The 21,113-nt window shown below is 38.3% G+C and overlaps 1 protein-coding gene across 2 annotated transcripts; it reads left to right on the top strand.

Annotated features, from left to right (window-relative positions):
- The first annotated feature begins 142 nt into the window (after positions 1-142).
- On the top strand, positions 143-19,799 carry ube4b (ubiquitination factor E4B, UFD2 homolog (S. cerevisiae)). Of its 2 annotated transcripts, XM_043224686.1 has the most exons (29): positions 143-435; positions 2,022-2,241; positions 5,232-5,367; positions 5,705-5,792; positions 6,059-6,203; positions 6,284-6,509; positions 7,194-7,583; positions 7,686-7,796; positions 9,610-9,751; positions 10,371-10,471; positions 10,957-11,071; positions 11,754-11,837; positions 12,032-12,088; positions 12,169-12,285; positions 12,387-12,485; positions 13,970-14,083; positions 14,230-14,428; positions 14,522-14,660; positions 15,270-15,369; positions 16,137-16,264; positions 16,360-16,458; positions 16,572-16,807; positions 16,882-17,008; positions 17,313-17,457; positions 17,698-17,832; positions 18,373-18,564; positions 18,661-18,835; positions 19,256-19,402; positions 19,542-19,799. In XM_043224686.1, exons 1-29 carry the CDS (start codon positions 412-414, stop codon positions 19,601-19,603), a joined length of 4,053 nt encoding a protein of 1,350 aa, XP_043080621.1. In that variant the 5' UTR covers positions 143-411; the 3' UTR covers positions 19,604-19,799. The 2 variants fall into 2 exon arrangements, with proteins under 2 accessions (XP_043080621.1, XP_043080622.1); XM_043224687.1 differs by lacking the exons at positions 7,194-7,583; positions 7,686-7,796 and having other exon boundaries at positions 144-435.
- The last annotated feature ends 1,314 nt before the right edge of the window (positions 19,800-21,113 follow it).

The raw sequence follows: 21,113 nt of genomic DNA, 5'->3' as shown, positions 1-21,113 counted from the left end.
AATAGCTGGATAGGACATATCAGTAGCATTTTATTCAACCTAATAAGACTTGGTTATGAAGAAAACAAGTCTCTTGAGGTCCCCTCAGCAGTGAAATCAGTTTCCTGAACTGCCGCAGCCTGGAATGTGTCGATCTCGCGTCACGTGACCCCAGATCCAAAATGGCCGCGTCGGTGTTTTGACGAATAATACTTTTGTGTTTGTTTCATTCTTAACAGAAACCGAAGATAACCCTTTTCGAGCGTAAAAAAACAGCAACGCGCGTTTGATGTTTTAATATAAAGATTTAAATTAGACAATCACAGCTCATTGATATTTGTTTTATGGTTCAGACTATGCACTTTTGGTGTTTATAAGGAAGCTAGCTGACTGGCTAGCAACATAATTAAGCTGAAAATTAAAAGAAAGGCAATGGAGCAGCTGAGTCCTGAAGAGGTAAGGCTATTTTGACACGGTTTGTTGTATTTGCAGTCGAAACCGCTTTTGTTATGGCATGACTGTTGTGTTTTTGTGGTTTATTAAAGGCTTATTGGCTTGTCATTGTCACCTTTTTCAATCGCAGTAATGATGGGATAAGCTAACAGGACACCGGCTAATCAACAGCTCAGTATATCCAGATTAAATTTATTTCGCTTTTATTGGGCTATGTTATGAATCTGTTTTTGAGCCACTTAAGCGCCGATATAGAAGCGAATTAAACGAGAACACTGAGGTTATTTTCAGTCAGCTCGTTAGCAAGTGGTACGTTTGACAAACTGCATCTGCCACAAAGCCTCGATCATCTGCCTTTTTTCAAATTTTTTATTTTCACAATCAAAATAACACCCTTATCGTTTTCAGTCGCCGGGGAGCGTGTAACCAGTTGACAAGTTAAATTTTCTTTTGTGAAGATTTTCTTCACTGGGAATCCAAAATGGCTGAAAGACTGTCGTGTGAAGAAATAAAATTCATTTTAGACCAGATGTTTGATCAATTTAACTTACAGTCGTGATAAAATCTGCAATTATCAAGGTTACCTTTTACAAGGGTATGCGTTTCACTAAATGGCATCTGGTTTAGAAAGTAAAATCATGCGCAACAAGCTTTTTGTCAGGCGTCAGGTCAGTATATTTATCATGGGGTCAGCTGTTGAAGCTTAAAACCTTTGGTTTAACTCGGGGAAAAAACGTTGCAATTTATGGTAATATTGATTGCAAGTGAGTTTCATCACCTAAAACTCCTGGTTTCAGGTTTTGGATATTGTTATTTGGCACTGTTGGATTTTATTTGATGATACTGGTGTGTATTTACAGTCAGGGCTTTGTGTTTAGTTGTTCTGCTGTAAATTAAGACCGAACTCTTCCCAGCTATGACCTGAAAAACGGCTTAAACCAGTCTATGCAGGTTTGCTGGTCTCACTTTTGAGCTGGATTGGCTGGGAGACCAGCTAAGACCAGCAAAGCTGTTTTTCTTCACCTTTCTTATATTAATTTAAACTAATACTCTATATGAATATCAGCCATTTACCCTGGCTCTTAATTTCAGCCAGAGCTGATACACATTTTTCAAAGTAAGCTGAAATAGTGATTTTTATTTGCGTTTATTCTGTGTTGGATACCATCTTAGCTATTCAATGTAAGTTCTAAATCATGTACAATTGAAAATGCGTTGCAGAAGCATTATATCTGTGCACTGAGGTGCATCATCCTTTGCTGATTTTAACTGCTTTTTTACCCTTTTTGTGCATTTTTGATTAATTTGATCATGCATTTTATGTCCTTGCCCTTTCACTTTATTTGCTGTGGAAGCTGAGGTCTTCTCCATCTCAAATCTGCTGTGTAGAGCTGATTTGTCACTAAAGCAGTTAAATAGTGACAGCTTTAGGACTTTAAATACATGCTACTGTTCGCCTAAAACGTGAGAAATTATATATATTGCCATTATGTTTACCAACTAAGAGCAGTTAATGTCATCAGACTGTAAACCATCGCTCATTATTGATTTGTAATTGGGTTGAATTGTAATTAATTTGCTCTGTTTAGATCCGTAGAAGGCGACTGGCCCGGTTAGCCGGAGGGCAGACGTCACAGCCCAATACCCCTCTCAGCACCCCTTTGACATCCCCACAGAGAGAAACTCCCCCAGGACCCTTGCCAGGGCCCTCCGGGGCATCATCACAGCCTGTCCCACCAGCTCCATCTCACACTCTAGGCCTAAATGCCCAAAATGTCACCCCTGCCACCTCTCCTATGGGGGCCTCGGGTAAGTGCTGTGTTGACTTTATCATTCAAAGACTTTCAACAAGGATGCATTGCATTTAATAAAAGTGATGGAAAAGACGTTTAGAACGTTGCAGAATATTTCGATTTCAAATACATGTTTTTATAGATTTAAAATTAGATGCATTCCAAGGATACATAAAAATGTGGCATTTCCAATCCATATTGTGCCAGTTTTAAGGTCCCTAATATTGTTTTGGGAGTCTCCTAGTAAAGTTTTACATGCATCCAAGCTAAGAAAGTGCTTTTGTTTTCATAAATTATGCATTTAATATCACCTCATTTTCCAGCTATTCTCAAATGATTTGTTCGAAGCAGTTTCTTCAAACTCATCCTTTTCCGTGAGCCTACTCTGCTCTGATTGGTCATATGGCCTTGTCTGTTGTGATTGGTCTGTACCACATATAGCCCGTCGGAAACAATAGGCCAAATGCCATACTTCTGTATTTTGAACGTGAGATGGAAATATAAGCATCAATTATTTATCATACAGGTGGTGATTCAGTGGAGCTGCTGGTCCAAATAAACTGGGTTCTGAATCTTTCAAGAGCATAGGCAGGGATTATGCATATATATATATATATAAAAATAAAAAAAAAATTTTTTTGGGGGTAGACACTTATTTACAGTGCACTTTGCAGGATATTTACATTCACATACAGCTACATTACACACTGCATAAATGGCTGTATTGGAAAGGCATAATAGGGGCCTTTTAAAATATTTAAATAGAAAACAAATTTTAATTGAATAAATCATCATTACTGACAAAAGCATTGCTATTATTGATCCCTGTCTTTGAAATGATCATTTTTATTTGAGAGAATAAAATGTTATAGTCTAACTTTAAGGGCAATTCCAATGTTCTGATTCTCATTTTTACAAATGCAAGCAGATCGTGTGATATCAGATGCAGCTTTTGTGTTCAGGGGATTTTTCCAGGCACGAAACATGATTTTTATATTGCACCTGACTGGATCAATGCCGTTTTATACAGATTTATTCACTAGGTTGCAGGCAGCTCTCGTGCAGTTTGGCAGGTCATTCTACTCAGGTTTATTAATTATAAATACTGGGTATTTTATGGGCACACGGTGCATTTGAGCCGAGTTGTATTTGAAATCCCATTGTAGGTTCGTTGTATGGTAATTAAAATTTTTTTTCTATGACTGTAATCTTGTCTTAGTGTAAAATGTTGAGGATAAAATTACCAATGTAATAATATTGAGGTTTGAAGTGGCTTATTTGTAATCTTGTGTGGACGAAGCTTTATTACTCAAGCTGTATAGCATTAACTGTTTGTACTTCACTGTAGTGATCGAATCAGTGTCCTTGTTTTAAAGATTTTTTGATCAGTGTTGATATTAAGGTAAGTGATTTCTGGCTCTCTGCGTCTTACTGTAGAGAAATTGCACAGTCATGGAGGTGGCACAGCCTTGGTCAGGGTTTAAATAAGGGCACATAGACAGGCAAGGCTGTTCCTGTTGTGCTATGGTCCCCTTTTTACAGCCCAAAGACCTTTGGTCTTTTATTGTCTCGTAGATGAGCTAATTTTAATGCTGTATTTTATATTGAGACCGAAAACATCACATTCAAATTAAGCTGTATTGGTTGGTTTTGAATTATGCTAATTTGTTTCTTATCGTAGTTTGGTTTGTATCGCACATTTGATCAAAACAAGTTTTGCTTGTTTTTCTTTTTGTTTTTGGCACAGATCTACTGTTCATTTAAAAAGCATTTCAGTTAAAGTCTTTATGATTACATGCTTAATTACCTTGGAGCCTTGCTAAATCGAAATAGGGGATTGAATAAGTGTTTTGAGCTGGTGTGTGTCGTCACTGGAAACAACACTGTCCTGTGCCCACTACCACACATTATTCTAGGTCTTTGAGCACATAATATCCACAGCCACATGAAAAAGCTGTTCTGGCACAGGTCTGCTCTTTGTTGTATACGTTCCAGAAAGAAGCTATAGCATTGAGATGTAATCAATCATAAGACAGAAACCAGGTCCAGTGCATTCACTCCTCTATAAAAATCCTTTAATCATACATTCTGGTTAGGTTTGTTGTTAACCTCTAACCTCAAGTAATAAACCATTGCAGGTAATCCATCCAAAATTGCTTGTTTTTATTAATTATTTTAGTCTTGGCTGATTTGATTTGTAAACACTTGTACATTTAAAATGCAATTTAGCTTTCATTTAGATTTCTAGCATTTTAAATGTAACCAACGTTAATAATGACGATGTTGATGTGATAATTGCATTATGTAATTCGTCTTTATAGCATAGACTTGCATATCAAATTATGATTAATTGTGCCTTTCTGTATTTATTTAACAATGTGTTTGCATTGAAACATTAAAATGAGGTCACAGTAGCACAATTGGCAATGTATGAAGCACAGCTGACACTAGTCACTTTCAAACAAAGCAACTTTCTGTTGGTCAACATGGAAAATTCATCACTTGACCAACCCAAAGGTGATGCAAAGGTTAGTCTTATGTCCTAACATCAAATTCGGTGCGAATTCTAATTGACTGGAAGTGACTATATTTTGCCTGTGAAACAGGGCTGCAATTGCATTAAATTGCATTTTATATATATATATGTATATGTGTGTGTGTGTGTGTGTGTGTGTGTATATTTATATATATATGTATTTATGTGCTTCATGAATTGTAGATTAAGTCCCTCCCCAACTCATTCATTTTTTTCTGCGTAAAAGATTTCCAGTTTTGCAAACCTTGGAAGATTTAGTGAGCTTTAGCAAGCTATTTTCATTACATGTTTAGATGTTCAAAATTAACGTATTTTAGTTAAACTTTAACTATGTGGTTTATATTCCAGCCATGAAAGTTTTAGAAAGTTTTTCTTGAGCTTGATTGCAGCTTAGCCTGTTTTTTCCATGACACAATCAGCAGGTTCGTACTCAAATAAAGTTCCTCCTTTTGTGATTTCCATTACCGCAGGGGTTGCTTACCGCAGCCAGAGCAGCGAAGGGGTCAGCTCTCTCTCTAGCTCTCCATCTAACAGTCTGGAGACACAGTCCCAATCCCTGTCCCGCTCCCAGAGCATGGACATCGACACAGCCTCCTGCGAGAAGAGGTGAGAGACAGCCGTGAACCTTTGTCCTCTCTGCACTCCTAATCAAAGTTAGAGCATGACGTAAGAACTCAAACTGAGAGATTGTGCTGGAGGTGAAGTATTGTATCTCACATCAAGCAGTCTCTTTAATCTGCAGAATCTCTCTACTGTTGAATTGCAAATGCTTTTGTACTACAACCATATAATTTCTAATGTACATATAAGGATAAATACATACAACTTGAACTTTATATATTAAGTTAACCCTCTTCTATTGTACCTTTTTTTTTTTTTTTTTTTGCTAAAGTTATATTGATTGACAATTCAAGGGTTGAACTTCTACTTTTGTGGTCTTCAGCATGTCCCAAGTAGATGTGGACTCAGGAATTGAGAATATGGAGGTGGAAGACAGTGATCGCAGAGAGAAAAGGAACCTGGCTGAGAAGGTAAGCAGATGCGCTAATAAAAATAATTATTTTATTTAACGGTAGATAACTGATAAGTGGCATATTAAAATTATATACTGTTTGTCTAAAAAAAAAAAAAAAACATTTAACAAGGTATTAGTGTTTTTGTTAATGCGTTTTGAGTCTTAGATGATAGCAAAGGTAATCTAAAAGTGATAGTTTTCTGTATTTTCTGTAAGTCACAGAGTTTGAGAACCACTAATACAAAGTATTTTTAGGTGACATGTTTGATTTAATATTTGCAGGATTCCTCATCCAGCTCTGATGTCTCTGAAGAGCAGGCTTTGCACCTCATCTGTAAGATCTTGCGTGTCTCTTGGAAGGAACAGGACCGTGATGTCATCTTCCTTCCCTCACTTGCTGCTGAATTCCAGAAGAACCCTAGGGATGGTATGGACAAAGCTATAAAGGATGTAAGAGAGAATTCTGATTTCTCTGGAATTTAATTTCATTGTGCTTTCTTCCTCTAGTTTACTCTGACTTCAAAGACCTGATCGGACAGATTTTAATGGAGGCTTTAATGATGTCCACCCGATCACGTGACTGTAACCCATTCGCCAGCTTGACCGCCACATCTCAGCCAATTACCGCTGCCAGATCCCCAGACCGTCACCTGACTCTCGTCCCACCCTCCAGCCAGAGCGGCAGTCCCATGATGCCCTGCGCTGGTTCATTCGGTGCCAGCTCTCTTTCCAGGCAAGTGTGTTAGCTCACATTATGTGTCCACCTACACTGGTGGTCAAAGGTTTGGACTAATTGAGACGTTGTAAATGTTTTTGAAGGAAGTCTCCTATGCTCACCAAGACTGCATATATTAGAATGTATTCTAATGTAGAATGTAATATACAGTAAAAACAGAAATATTGTTTTAATTATATTCTAAGATTTAATTTATTCCAGCTATTGTAAAGCTGCATTCAGTGGCCATTACTTCACTCTTCAGTGTCACATGATCCTTCTAAAATGATGATTTGGTGCTCAATTGTTATTGGTCAACTTTTTTTATATTAATAAAAATAAGAATTGAGCACTATATGCTGCACATTATAATCGTTTTCAAAGGAGCATGTGACAATGAATTCAAGAATAATGACTGCCAAACATTTTAATTTGCCATCACAAAAATGTGTTATATTTAAAAATATATTAAAACGTTTATTTTAAATTGTATGAATATTAACATTGCTTATCATATTTTTAACAAAAAATGCAGCCATGGCTTCTTTTAAAAAATAAAAACAAACCATAATTCCAAACTTTTGGCCAGCGGTGCACACATCCACCTACACCCCTTTGTCTCACATTCTTGATTTCTCTTTAAATTTCCTCCTCCTTCTGTGTTTCCGCCTTCATTTTCATCGATGTCTTTGTTGTTTTCAGTCTTTACGGTTGTAGCCCAAACCCACTCGCTCTGAGCTCTGCCAGAATGAGTGCTCCATCTGTCCCACCGGCTTCTGCAGCCGCCCTCCTAGTTCCCCCAAGTCCTCCTGTCTCTCGCCCTCCCACCAGCCTTCCACCTCCCTCTCCATCCGCCCCTCTGCCCATCTCCCAGAGATACCGGCCCTACTCCCTTAGCTCGTCCATCCCCATAAGCCCAAACCCCAGATCTACTCCATCTGGTATGCTTACGCCCCCTACGACTTCAGGTATACCCTCCAGCCCTTCCCCTAGACACCATAGCACCCACACCTCCATGCCTTTCCCCATCCTCCCCGGCTCTCCCAGCACTGTGGCCAGAAGGACTGCGCTAGCCGCCCGGATGCCCTCTAGGTACCTTTTACACCCTGTTAGATGTGAAGTTGTCTTTTGTAGTCTTTGTGTTTTTATTCAGCCTACCTGTCTGCTTCCATTCACACACCGCGGCCACACCAGCCCTTTCTCTCTCCTCTTCTTCGCCCTGTCCGACTTGCCTCAGGACAGCAGTGATGAAGAGCTGGAGGAGGAGGAAGAGGAGGATTTTTCAAGGGTTCAGTTTGGGTCCAGGTATCAGTGCCAACGTGTGTTGCATGCTTCAGCGTGCTGCCTGGCCACTAACAACAGCCCGCTGTGCCCAGTTTTGGCACCCCCAACGGGCTAAAAGAATGACAGCAAATAGTGGAGTTTGATCACGTGATCTCATCGGTTTGACAAATTCAGCTTTTCTGCGGACAGATCTTTGCTGTCAGCTCGAACGGTGTTCATTGCACAAGGACTTTTTAGACCAATTCAGCTCGCGACAGAAATGTGAGCCAGCGGACCTTTAAACTCCCACACAGGACGTGTGTGCTGGATAACAGTGTTGGTGGAGGACTGATTGCCCGGCGATCGGATAATGCTAGCTGACTGTGTAACAGAACTAATGAGAGCCAGAAGCCTGCTGTGGAGTGTTGTCTCACCCTAGAGTTCACTAATGCATGCTGTCTCATGACCAAAGACCTGCAGGGGGACGCAAGTATTAGAGGCCTGCTTTTGTTGTCCTCTTGTCACACTTTTTGCCGTCGTTTACTCATGGTATTAACATCCATCTCAAAGGATCTAGTGACAAATGGTGGCCACTAAACACAGGGGTAAAAAGAAAAATTAATGAGAATGTAATACAATATTGAAATTCGTCCAGTTAATGAAAAATGCTAAATTTCTTCTGTTGGAGCTTTTGTACATTACCGTTGAAGATGTTTTTGAATGAAGTCTCTAGTGCTCACCCAGACTGCATTTACTTCATTGAAATATAGTAAACTACGGAAGCCCGTTTCCAGTACTGAATGAAAAATAAAAAAGGGAATTGTGACTCTTCTCAAAATTCTGAGAAAACTCGCAATTGTGTGGTGTTAAGTCACAGTTCTGATATGAAGTCGGAAATGAGAGAAGTAAATTTGCTTTTTTTTTTTTTTTTTTTTTTCTTAGAATTGAGTTTATATCTCCCAGTTTATAGTTTATATCTCCCAGACTTAAATCAGAATTGGGAGTGTAATATTTATCACTTCTGACTTTGTAACACAAATTTGTGAGATATGAACTTGCAGCTGTTAGAAATATTTTTAACTTCAAAATTGAATTGCAGGTTGTGAATTGTGAGATGTAAACTCACATTTGCAATTTAAATTGTTTTTTTTAATTTAATGTTTAAATTTATTCTGTTGCAGAAATGGGCTTCCATAGTATACTGTAATATTGTGAAACAGTATTTTAAGATTGTAGTTTATTCCTGTCATTGAAAGGCTGAATTTTCAGCAGCTATTACCCTAGCCTTCAGTGTGTCATGATTCTTCAGAAATCAATCTAATGTGATGATTTGGTGTATAGCTAGGGACAGTTATGCTGCCTAATATTTTTCTCTGCAAACCATGATACATTGACTTTTGATCACTTTATTGTGCCTTTGTTGAATTGTCTTTGTATATGCATATAGACTTTTTTCCTTTTATTTTTTTATAACTCTTACTGACCTCAAACTTGTGAACAGCAATGTAAAATGGCCAGGATATGATTTTTCAAGGCGTCTCATCACCAAACACAGCTTGCTTTGTGGCGCAGGTTTGATCTAATCATTGCTTGAAATGGAGATAAACCTTCATTTATATCTGATGTCATAGCAGATCTAAAGATTATTATTTTGATATTAGCTTGGTGGCTAGAGAAAAATGGAAACATTTAAATATGAAAGACATCTCCTTGGTGGCTAAAGCTATGCGGTTTTAGTCATTTACTCACTTTGGGTTTTTCCCCAGAAGGTTCATCTACACTCAGTCCTTTTTTTTCTTTTTAATTTTATTGAAGATGGTATTAATCTCTCATAACTCTCTCTTTCTCTCTTTAGCCTGGGTGCATCCGGAGGAGGGATGGCTGGAGACTCAGGTAGCGACCGCTTTACCATAGAGTCCTGTAAAGAGACGGAGATGCTCAACTACCTCATCGAGCGTTTTGACAGTGTGGGAATGGAAGAGAGGAAGGCCCCAAAGGTAGCTGCTGATTAACGCTGTAGACGCATTTCTACAATATTAATTCTGGACTCAGCCAATATAATTATGTTCCAGTGTAACGAGCATTATAGGAAAGTAACTCTTTACTTTAACTATTCTTGAGAAAACATTTGCCAGTAGGTCAAAACAGGAGGAGAGAGTTGAGCAGGTGAAAGTGAAAGACATGTCTTATCAAGCCTAGGGTAATTCCCTCTTTGGCATGAGTCTTTCGTGTTGTTCTCATTTATTACCCTGTCTACAGTACAGACATGATGCTCTTATAATCAATTAAGAACAACAAGATATTGTTGTGGCGTGTTGCTTCATGAAATGCCTGTTTGTTTATGACACCATTTCAGTACTATTATCAATCCATCCAATCCATGAAATGTTACTCAAGTAAGAAATAAGTAACCAAATTTTTTTTTTCTTTTTATTCTATTATGCGGCTAACTTTAAATACCAGGTTGTGTAGTGTAATGCAATTATAATTGCATGGAAAACAAATCTTTTCTCATTATTCTTTCATGTAGCTTTTGGTTGTTGACCTTGAGCTTCAAGCTCCGGGTATTTGGTCTGCGTTCAGGCAGAGTGATATTCATATGCTTTTCTTTTTCAGATGTGCAGCCAGCCAGCTGTCAGTCAGCTGCTTAGCAACATTCGTTCCCAGTGCATTTCCCATGCTGCACTAGTGCTTCAAGGTGCCCTCACACAGCCCAGGTCGGTTCAGCAGCCTTTTTTAAAGCATTCTAATGTCTTTTTTTTTTGAAGGCATGTTTAAATTAAACCTCGTTGTGGATCTAAGTCTTTAATCTTTGTTTTGGTCCAAACACAAGTGCTCATTTTTAAAAAAATTTGCAGTCCTACAGTTTGTGCAAGTGAAACTCTACAATATGTCTTTTAAAGTATAAACATTTTTGATGGCTGCCTGTTTAAGCAGAAATTGGCATCTTTATTCTGTATGCGTTAAGCTCTCTCCTCTGTATTTGTTGCTTGGCTACAAAACATGATCTGCTGCTAGTACTCACACTGACGATGCCTACAAGGAGCGTAAAAAGAGGAGAGCAGAATCAAGCTCCATAGTGTGAAAACGGTCCTATTTTGAGTTTGTTGCCTGATGTTGTCTGTCAGTTTGAATGTACACAAGTGTAATGCATTTTGAATGAGATTGCCGTCCCCTTTTTTTCCTCTTTGCCCTTAAATAGGGCCCCTCTACAGCCCTCCCTGCTGGTTCCCTACATGCTGTGCCGGAACCTTCCGTACGGCTTCATCCAGGAGTTGGTGCGCATGACTCACCAGGAGGAGGAGGTGTTTAAACAGGTGGGAGTTGCAGCAGATTACGGAGACAGGCTGCATGCTGCGTCATATTACTTTTGAAGCTCAAGGGGTCTTTATTATTAATGCCAAACTGCTAGTGATATTAAACATATTCTTTAAGTGGTTAATTTGTTTGTTTTTAGTAAGGATGGCTCAGTATGTACTTTCTGTTCGGTTTCGTGGTTCATTAGACATATTAGCATTTTATTAAGGAAGATGGCACGAGCACACTTTATAAGCATTTTGTCAGTGTTAGTTTTTAAATGAGAAATACAGATACGCTGCTGTTCAAAAATGTTGGTTCAGTAAGAAATTCATATTTTTTTATTCAGCAGCATTGCATTAAAAATAATCAAAAGTGACAAATGTATACAAATTTCCATTTCACATTTTTTTTTCTTTTATTCATCAAAGAGCATTTAAAGAAATCGATAAAAAGAAATGTTACATGAGCACCAAATGATTTCTGAAGGATCACGTGACTGAAGACTGGAATAATGATTGTTGAAAATTCAGCTTGGCCATCACAGGAATAAAATACTTTTGGAAAAAGGCTCAAGTTGTTCTATTGTAATGTATCAACCAAAAAGTAGCTTTGGGGTTAGCTGTTTGAATGTCCTTTCATAATGGACAAGTCAAGTGTGGAACTTTTGTCTTTATTTGATCAGAGTTGTTTTTCTTTCAGATCTTCGTTCCCATTCTTCAAGGGCTTGCTTCAGCTGTTAAAGAATGTTCTTTTGACAGTGACAACTTCAAGTTCCCTCTAATGGTAAGAACCTGTTTATTCTTCTTTTTAAAGAACAAGACTGCATCATAAGGCAACAACCATTGATTTATATATGAACTCTTGTTAGGTATCTCTGATCTTCCAGACACGTTTCACAGATCGCTCCTTTGAATCTGTGTAAGACTTTGTAAGCTTTTGTTTTGTCTATGACTGAAATTGTATTTTTTTTTTTACAGGCTTTGGCTGAGCTCTGTGAAATCAAGTTTGGGAAGACTCACCCTGTATGCAATTTGGTAGGTTTTGTTGGAACTTATGAATTCAAGTCAGGTTATGCAGTTCGCTGTTAATGTTGTCTGTCTGCGTGTATTTTTAGATCACCTCTCTGCCATTGTGGTGTCCTGATCCTCTCAGTCCCGGGACAGGAAGAGAAATTCAAAGACTCTCCTTCCTTGGAGCGTTCTTCAGTCTTTCTGTGTTTGCTGAGGATGACGTAAGTCATTTCCCTCCTTAAACAAATAAGTCTAATACAAAGTGTAGCATTGATGAAGGATGACGGGAAAGTAGTTTATTGTTATGTCTGTTTTGCTGCAGACTAAAGTGGGAGACAAGTACTTCTCAGGCCCTGCCATCACTATGGAGAACACCCGTGTGGTCAGCCAGTCACTGCAGCATTATCTGGAGTCTGCGAGGGTGAGCGGCCATCATATCACATACTCATCCATTTTTAATGAGCTACTTCAATATTGAGGGAGATTCTTTTTATAGAGCAGGGGTGCAAGTGGAAGCTTCCGTTTTTGGTCTTTTTTTTTATACGCTTATAAAAGTATAGCTTTACTCGATTGGGGAAAGATTAAAAATGTGCATTTATTGCAAGTTGCATATTTTACATTAAGCATTTAATCATATGGAGAGCCCTATGAAATCCATTTTCTTAGTTTTTTTTTCAAATTCCATTGGGAAATAACCATTAAAAACACAGCTAATTCTTAAACTGGGCAAATAAACCATTTTTAAACAACTTTTAACAGAAGCCAGAGTCACTGAAGATAAAATACACTAGCAGGGAGAGCACTTTTCCATGTGCAAAATATCTAATGAACATTCTAATTGTTGAATTGGGGGATTATACGAATGGATCTCTGAGCTGAACTGACTGTTTTCAGGAAAATGCGTATGGAATGTTCTTTTCATCTTACATCCATATGATGCATATTAAAATAGCATTTAAAAGCATAGCTCTCTTTTGTATACAGCAGTAAAAAGTGGAAACACTATCGCCGCTGTTCCTTAAGTGCCATCTGCTGTCAGAGACTGAATTTGCGTTCTCGTTCAGCCTGTTTCTGGTTCAAGTGCCATGGTGAATGTTTGAGCAAAACATGCTAACAGAGCCTCGGAGGAGACGACAGGAGTAGACTTATAGATTTATTTACTGTATATTGCTGCTGCCACACACATCTAAAATAAATGTAAATAACTTTGATTTCCTTCCAGGCTGTTTACCTTCACAGACATAACTGACTGAGCGGTGTTTTTGGGTGTGAACTTGGGTGTGAATGAGAATTTAGTTACTCGCATGTACTCGCATGCTGTGTCAGCTGCTTTCTGTCTGTGTCCTTCAGATGTATCCACTCAGAAAACCATGTATCCGAGGCTTAATACGCTTCAAAATACATTATTTCTGCGCGCGCATTGAACATGATAATCAGAACCAAAACAGATGTTTTTAGCAGGTACCAGCTGTAATGTCGCAGCATTGTTCCGGAAAGGTGGCGTGGAGCAGCAGCTCCTTTGCCTTTAAAGAAACAGGCACCAAAATCTGAGTGTTTCTGCTTCCACTTCAAAATAGGCATTTTCAAAATGAATGATCTGTAGGGTATTTTGTGCTAAAACTTCAGATACATTCTGGGGACATCATAATATGTCACCTTTAAAATACAGTGGTTCCCTCGACTGTTTAATGCTTTCTGATTTACATAAAGGCACATTCAGGGAACAAAAAAACAATCATCAGAATACTAAAAAATAAAATTTTTGTAATTTTAAAATATTCCAGTCATTATTCCAATTACCCCAAATTGAAAAACATTCAGCATAGTGAGCGTCCAAATGAACTAGAATGCTGAAATGAGATTTAGTGAAATATTTTGTGATTCTGAGTGTGTGCTGATTTCCAAGGAGATCTGTTTAAAATCCTGCACAACATCTTGTTGAACGGAGAGACAAGGGAAGCAGCTCTGAGCTACATGGCAGCTCTGGTGAATCGTAATGTGAAGAAGGCTCAAATGCAGGCACGTCTAATTCAATATGTGCTTCTTTTAAAATAAAAGCTTTTGTAAATGTAAACAAAGTTGGGAAAATGTCAAATTATTAAAAATACCTTACTGCAAAAATACCTTGCGGTATAACAACAGTTCGATTATTTTCCTTTCTTTAGACCGACGACAAGCTGGTGTCCACAGACGGCTTCATGATGAACTTCCTGTGGGTGTTGCAGCAACTCAGCATGAAGATCAAGCTGGAAACGGTGGATCCTCTCTACATCTTCCACCCCAAGTGTCGGCTGAATGTCAGCACAGAAGAGACCCGGCTCAAAGCCACGATGGAGGACCTGAAGAGCTGGCTCGCTGAGCTGCGTGAGTGTGGGCCGTCCTGGGACAGACTATACGCTTTAGAGGCTCAGTTCGACTTCAGGCAACCCATTTCCCGTTACTTTCATTCCTCCGCAGATGAAGACCCGTCCAAGTTCTCGGAGCCCAAGTTCCCAACAGAGTGCTTCTTCTTAACGCTACACGCACATCATCTGTCCATCCTCCCGTGCTGTCGCCGCTACATACGGAGGCTGAGGGCCATCAGGGATCTGAACAGGTGCTTTGCACAGATTCAGCCATAAAAAAAACAAACAATTTGTTACCAAAACCATGTTGATTAACAGCCCACTGTGTAGTCTGCACTAGTACAAAAGGGTAATGGAGATTAGCTAGTTAAGGTGATTCTCAAAGTGGAGCATCTTGCATTACTCATTGCTTATGTCAGATAGCCCATCATAGATATGATGTTCTTTGTCATGCTTTGTGAAAAAGCCCTTAATCTCTTTCTGATGAGACGGGCTAATCCTGTCCTGTCCCAGCGCCTCTTGTAGAAGGTATTTTCTTGCAGTCCTATTGTAGAGCAGCTAAAGTCATCTTAGTCCATAATGCCAGAATTATCAGCTCATGTGTTAGTGCTGCATCAGTGGCAGCGATTCAAGTCCTTCACATTGAGATAGAAGGCAGCTCGCATTGTTTTTGCCTCATGATGTCTGGCAGATCAGAGCCACAGTGACCCCTGCTGTTGGCAGCATGTATAACACTTAGATGGGCCAATTATACTTCCTGTGGATGTTTTTTTATTTATTTAAGCTGTCAGAAGAGGTAATTTGCACAAGGCTGAGTGTGTGTGTGTGTGTGTGTGTGTGTGTGTGTGTGTGTGTTACAGAACTGTGGAGGAGCTGAAGAACAGTGAGAACCAGTGGAAGGATTCCCCTTTGGCAAGTCGTCATCGGGAGATGCTGAAGAGATGTAAAACACAGCTGAAGGTGAATTCTGTTATCCTTTAATAATAATAAAAAAATTTTTTTATAAAAGTTTTTACATGCTCTTGAAAAATGAAAACACGTTCTGATTTCTTATAATAGCACTCTGTATTCTTGAGATTAGAGAGATTGATATTTCATTATATCTATAACGGATAATGAAAGTAGCCGATGGTTCCAGTATTAGTTATTAGTCATCTTTAGTCAACGTGATCTTTGCCCTGTGCAAAAACAGGCTCTATTAGCCATAAAGCATTAGTTTTGAGGTATTGAACAGTGTATTTACTTACACTTGTTCAAAAGCCTGGAGTATTTATTTATTTTTTTTCCAGACAACACTGTATTTTTAATTTATCAAAAGTGATGGTAAAGACATTTCTGGTAGTATAAAAAAAAAGATAAGAATATCTTTTTTTCAAATAAATGCTTTACCTTTTGAACTTTCTAAAAATAAAAATCCTGAGAAAATGTATCATCGGTTTTCACTAAAATGATTAAGCAGCACAGCCGTTTTCAACATAGTAACAATAAATGTTTCTTAAGCACAAGATCAGAATATTAGATCACAATCAAAACAATTCAGATTTGCCATCACAAGAATAAATTACACTTATATAATATAAATATATTGATTTAGAAATAATAATAAAAAAATTTTATCAGATAGTTTTATATTTTATATATGTATGTATATGTGTGTGTATATGTATATAAAATAATTTGTGTTAGAATATAGAACAGAAGTATGAAGTAAATGTCTGTGTTGACAGAAACTGGTGCGCTCTAAAGCCTGCGCAGACGCAGGGCTGCTGGACGAGAACCTGCTGCGCAGATGTCTCCAGTTCTTCAGTATGCTCATCCAGCTCATCCTGCGTATGGTGGAGCCTGCCTACCCACAGTCTGTTCACTTAACCTCTTCTCTTCAGATACACCTTACATTCTTAGTAGCCAAGATCCTTATGTTCTGATTTCTTGTCTTTTATCACCTATCAGCGTAACCCTGCCTCTGAACCCAGAAATCCCCAAAAGCTTTGCAGCACTGCCGGAGTTTTACATTGAAGATGTGGCTGAGTTCTTGCTTTTTATTGTGCAGTAAGTTTATTTCAAGAGTACTGAAACAGGCAAGTTCTAGTGATAGAAAACAAATTTAGTTTGAGTGAAAACTGACTTTTCTTTTTTCTTGTTTTTTTTTTTTTTTTTTTAAGGTACTTTCCACAGGTTCTCTATGAGCCGTGCACTGAAGACATTGTGACCTTCCTGGTGGTCTTCATTTGCAGTCAAAATTACATAAAGAACCCATACTTGATTGCCAAGCTGGTGGAGGTGCTGTTCGTCACCAATCCTGCGGTGCAGCCGCGCACTCAGCGTTTCTTTGAGATGATGGAGAACCACCCACTGTCTGTCAATCAGCTTGTACCAGCACTCATGAAGTTTTACACAGGTAAAAAGGGGTCTAACATATATTTTTGATAAGTCTGTTTTATGCAATTTTGGTAAACGGATGTGCTTTCTTAGATGTGGAGCACACTGGAGCCACAAGCGAGTTCTATGACAAGTTCACAATCCGTTACCACATCAGCACCATTTTCAAAAGCCTATGGCAAAACATTAACCACCAAGGCACCTTCCTCGAGGAGTTCAAGTGAGTTTACCATAGTTAATACTGTGTAAAACAAGTTTTATTTTAATTCAGCATTTGTGTCTTTATATAATCATGCTTCTGAGAAATCCGTAATGATAGAATACTAATTTGAAAAATACAAAACTGCATATAAAAATGAAAAATGGCTTTAAAAATATCTGATTTATTTGACATTTTAATTATTATTTGACATTTTTATTATTTCAGTGTAAAATGTTTTGTTAACTATTTGTTAACTATTAACTATTTTAACTATTTGTATAAAATAAAATATTTTTTTGTCTCTCTCTCTCTCTCTCTGCAGCTCTGGTAAACAGTTTGTGCGCTACATTAACATGCTAATTAACGATACAACCTTTCTGCTGGACGAGAGTTTGGAGTCTCTGAAACGCATCCATGAGATCCAGGAGGAGATGAAGAATAAAGAGCAATGGGACCAGCTTCCCAGGGTCAGCACATACTGCATCACAACTTACAATAATCCAGTTCCCTACTCTTTTAACTGCATTGTATGTAATGGAAATAACACGCTTTTATTCTAGAGGAAAAAGCAATAGCTTTAAAGCTAAAAGTAAAGGGAGCCGCTTTTAAAGGGAATGGTTGTGCAGGAGCGTTTCTACTTGGAATGACACGTTTGTTCTCCAATTTCAGTTTGACTTTAATTTCATGTGAAATGTTCTGTTTTTCAGGAGCAGCAGCAGAGCCGACAGTCCCAGCTGACTCAGGATGAGAGAGTATCACGATCGTACCTGGCTTTAGCAACAGAGACGGTGGATATGTTTCATATCCTCACCAAACAGGTCCAGAAGCCATTCCTCAGGCCTGTGAGTTCAGAAAAAAAAACACATTTTGACATTATTATGATGTTAAAAATGTTGAGGGTGATATTGTTGTTTTTTTGTTCACCAAGACTTAATTTGAAAAAAGAAAGAATCTTAGACTTTGAAACAGCAGCTAAACAGGTTGTTTATATGAAAAGAAGCTTTTAATAAACCTATACAAGCAGACGCCTGTAGAAATATAGTTTCAGGAACATTTCAACAGGCAACAAAGAAATCCACTTAAGGAAACGCCAAGGAGTAACGTAATTTAGGTTTAGTTAATGGGAGAAAGCATGAGGATTGTAATCTGCTGCTTGTCTGTAAATGAATCTGGGCTCTGCTCTCTGCAGGTATTTATAGTCTTCAGGGAAAATTGAGCTGTTGCCAGGGTCAAAACGTTAAGTTTATTCGGAGGACGTGTGAGAGGGCGCTTTTAACGACACTAACAGAGCAAATGCCGTATTCGAAATGTATTGATGACGCGCAGAAATAAAAAAGGTTCCTTGTTATGGTGAATCATGTATTTTCTGTCGTCTCGAACAGGAACTGGGTCCTCGTCTGGCTGCCATGTTGAACTATAACCTGCAGCAGCTATGCGGGCCTAAATGTCGAGACTTGAAGGTGGAAAACCCAGAAAAATATGGTTTTGAGCCAAAGAAGCTCCTGGATCAGCTCACTGACATTTATCTGCAGCTGGACTGTGCCCGATTTGCTAAAGCCATCGCAGATGACCAGGTCTGTATTTGCTCATCAAGGTGTTTAGCGGGGTTAGGCAGCAAATGCTGTTTTATGCAAGAAAATAATAATTTTTTTTCCTCTCACTTTTTTTAGCGGTCATACAGCAGGGAGTTGTTCGAAGAGGTCATTTCAAAAATGAGAAAAGCGGGCATAAAATCCACCATTGCTATTGAGAAATTTAAACTGCTGTTGGAGAAGGTGGAGGAGATAGTGGCCCGCAATTCTCAGTCCGAGATGGATTACAGTGACGCCCCAGATGAGTTTAAAGGTGAGAGTCGTCAAGTCTTCAGCTATTTTTCAACATTTTAAAGCTTGGTAAGAAGTCACCTATGCTCATCAAATCTGCATTTATTTGATTGCAATAAAGAAAAAACTGTAATAGTGTGAAGTAGTATTCAAATCGAAATGAGCAGTTTTTTAATTGTAGTATATTACAAAATGCAATTTATTCATTTGATGGCAACGTTGAATTATCAGCCATTACTCCATTGCTCAGTGTGCTTAAGAAATCATTAAAATATGTTGCTTATTACTTTTACTTTTAGTACATTTTTCTGTAGCATTATAAAGATCTTTAGAACACATGAACTGCATCCTTGCAGGGAGTAACTATTAATTTTGGACAGTAGTGTAGCTACAAATGTAATAGCTGATTGGAGTAAGTAACATTGACATCCTGTCTAAACAGACCCACTGATGGACACTCTCATGACCGATCCCGTGCAACTTCCCTCTGGCAACATCATGGATCGAGCCATCATTCTGCGACACCTCCTGAACTCTCCCACTGACCCCTTCAACAGACAGCCTCTCACCGAGAGCATGCTGGAACCAGGTACAAACCTCACACAGCTTTACAAGCACCGTACGAGCTGCCTCTTCCAGCGCTGCTGCCAAATGCACTCTGTGACTTCTCTTTTTTTAATTGTTAGACTGTGTAACGCTGACTCCATGCTTTTTCCCTCTCTCCACAGTCCCAGAGCTGAAGGAGCGCATCCAGGCCTGGATGAGAGAGAAGCAGACCGGCCGTATTTGAGTTTTCTCAGTGAGCCAAGCTTGCCCCGCAGTTTAAATGTTTTCACCACGCTGGAAGTGAACTGAAGAGTGGAGAAAGAGGAAAAAAAATGACAGTACCCAAATTGTTTTCCCGCTTTTATCCTCTTTATCGAGCCGCTGTCTGACAGGCTCATGGTTCTAAATTGAAACATAATAAAGTTTAGACTTTTGAAACATTTTGATTTTGAATTTGTATGTCTGCATACATACCGGTCTGAAAGGGCGCACGGTCTCACACCCCAAAGTTAACACGTTTGGATATAAAGAAATCGTTTCCCGTTTTGTTTTTGTCCTCATGAATGCATTTTAGTGGTTCAGATGCTAAGGGAAAACATTGAGGAAGGGGGAAACCATTTCGTGTTTGTGAAGAATGTTGTTAAGTAACACCAGTATTTCAATTTTTACACTCAGTAGAATTAAAAAGCATTGGCTGTAGACATGTTACGGTCACAAACCTGCTGTTTATTTTATACGGTTGGAGGAATACAACATATTTTAAATAATCAAATTAACAAGCTCTAGACTGTCTTGTAGAAAATACAATAGATGTTGGTGTCAAGTGATGGAAACATACCAGTGGAGCATCAGGTGGTGATCGACTCTGTATTAGAATTCTGTTGGTTTGCATAGAAATCTCATATGTACACCGTTTTGACTAAAATCTAAATCGGAGCTCAAACCCAGGATCAAATCAAAGAATGTGAAGCTGTGTTGTAGCATGATCGTCATAGGAATGCCAGTACATCATGTTTTTTTGTTCTGTTCTCCAACATTTTTTGGATCATAAAGGTTTATCATCTCTTGTTATTACTATTAACCCCAGTTGTTGGACTTAAGCGTAAATTAAGAGTTTTTCCAGTAACTTAAAGGGTTTATCTGTACAGGAATTTGCTTCCTTTGCTACAAACTTCTTTTGGACCCAGCTCTTTGAACTGTAATAAATGGTAATGCACACACAATGACAGCTGTCGCACTTCTTTTCACTCTTTGTTAAATTCATTGTCGAGTAGCTAGCAGCTAGATTTTACTATTTACTACTTTATTAAATAACATTGTTTAATGATTTCATAGATGGCAGGATACCAATCGTTTTTGCACCCTCAGATCCTAGATGTTCAAATAGTTGTATCTGAGTGAAATATTGTCATAAATTGGAAAACTTTGTTATTCAGGTTTCAAATCCCAGTTTTGGAGAATTGACATTTAAGATTGGTTTTGTGGTCCAGGGTCACGTGTATAGTCATTTTGTTTTTGTCATTAGTTTATTCATACACGTTATTGTGCATCGTTATTGTTATTTATAATTATATTTTATTTACATGAAGTATAAAGAAAATGAGAAATGCTTACAAACTATTACTGAAATGAAAGATGTGTTTTTGATTAATTTATTAGTTTATTTCAAGTAAATATATGGATTTAATAGTATTTAACTATAATGGTCCTTAAGTCTAGTCTCATTATAAAATATAATTATGTGCTATGTATCA

The sequence above is a fragment of the Puntigrus tetrazona genome, chromosome 23, assembly GCF_018831695.1.
Source record: "Puntigrus tetrazona isolate hp1 chromosome 23, ASM1883169v1, whole genome shotgun sequence".
Taxonomy (NCBI): Eukaryota; Metazoa; Chordata; class Actinopteri; order Cypriniformes; family Cyprinidae; genus Puntigrus; species Puntigrus tetrazona.
The sequence above is the reverse complement of the archived record's forward strand: the minus strand, read 5'-3'. Positions and strand labels throughout refer to the sequence as shown.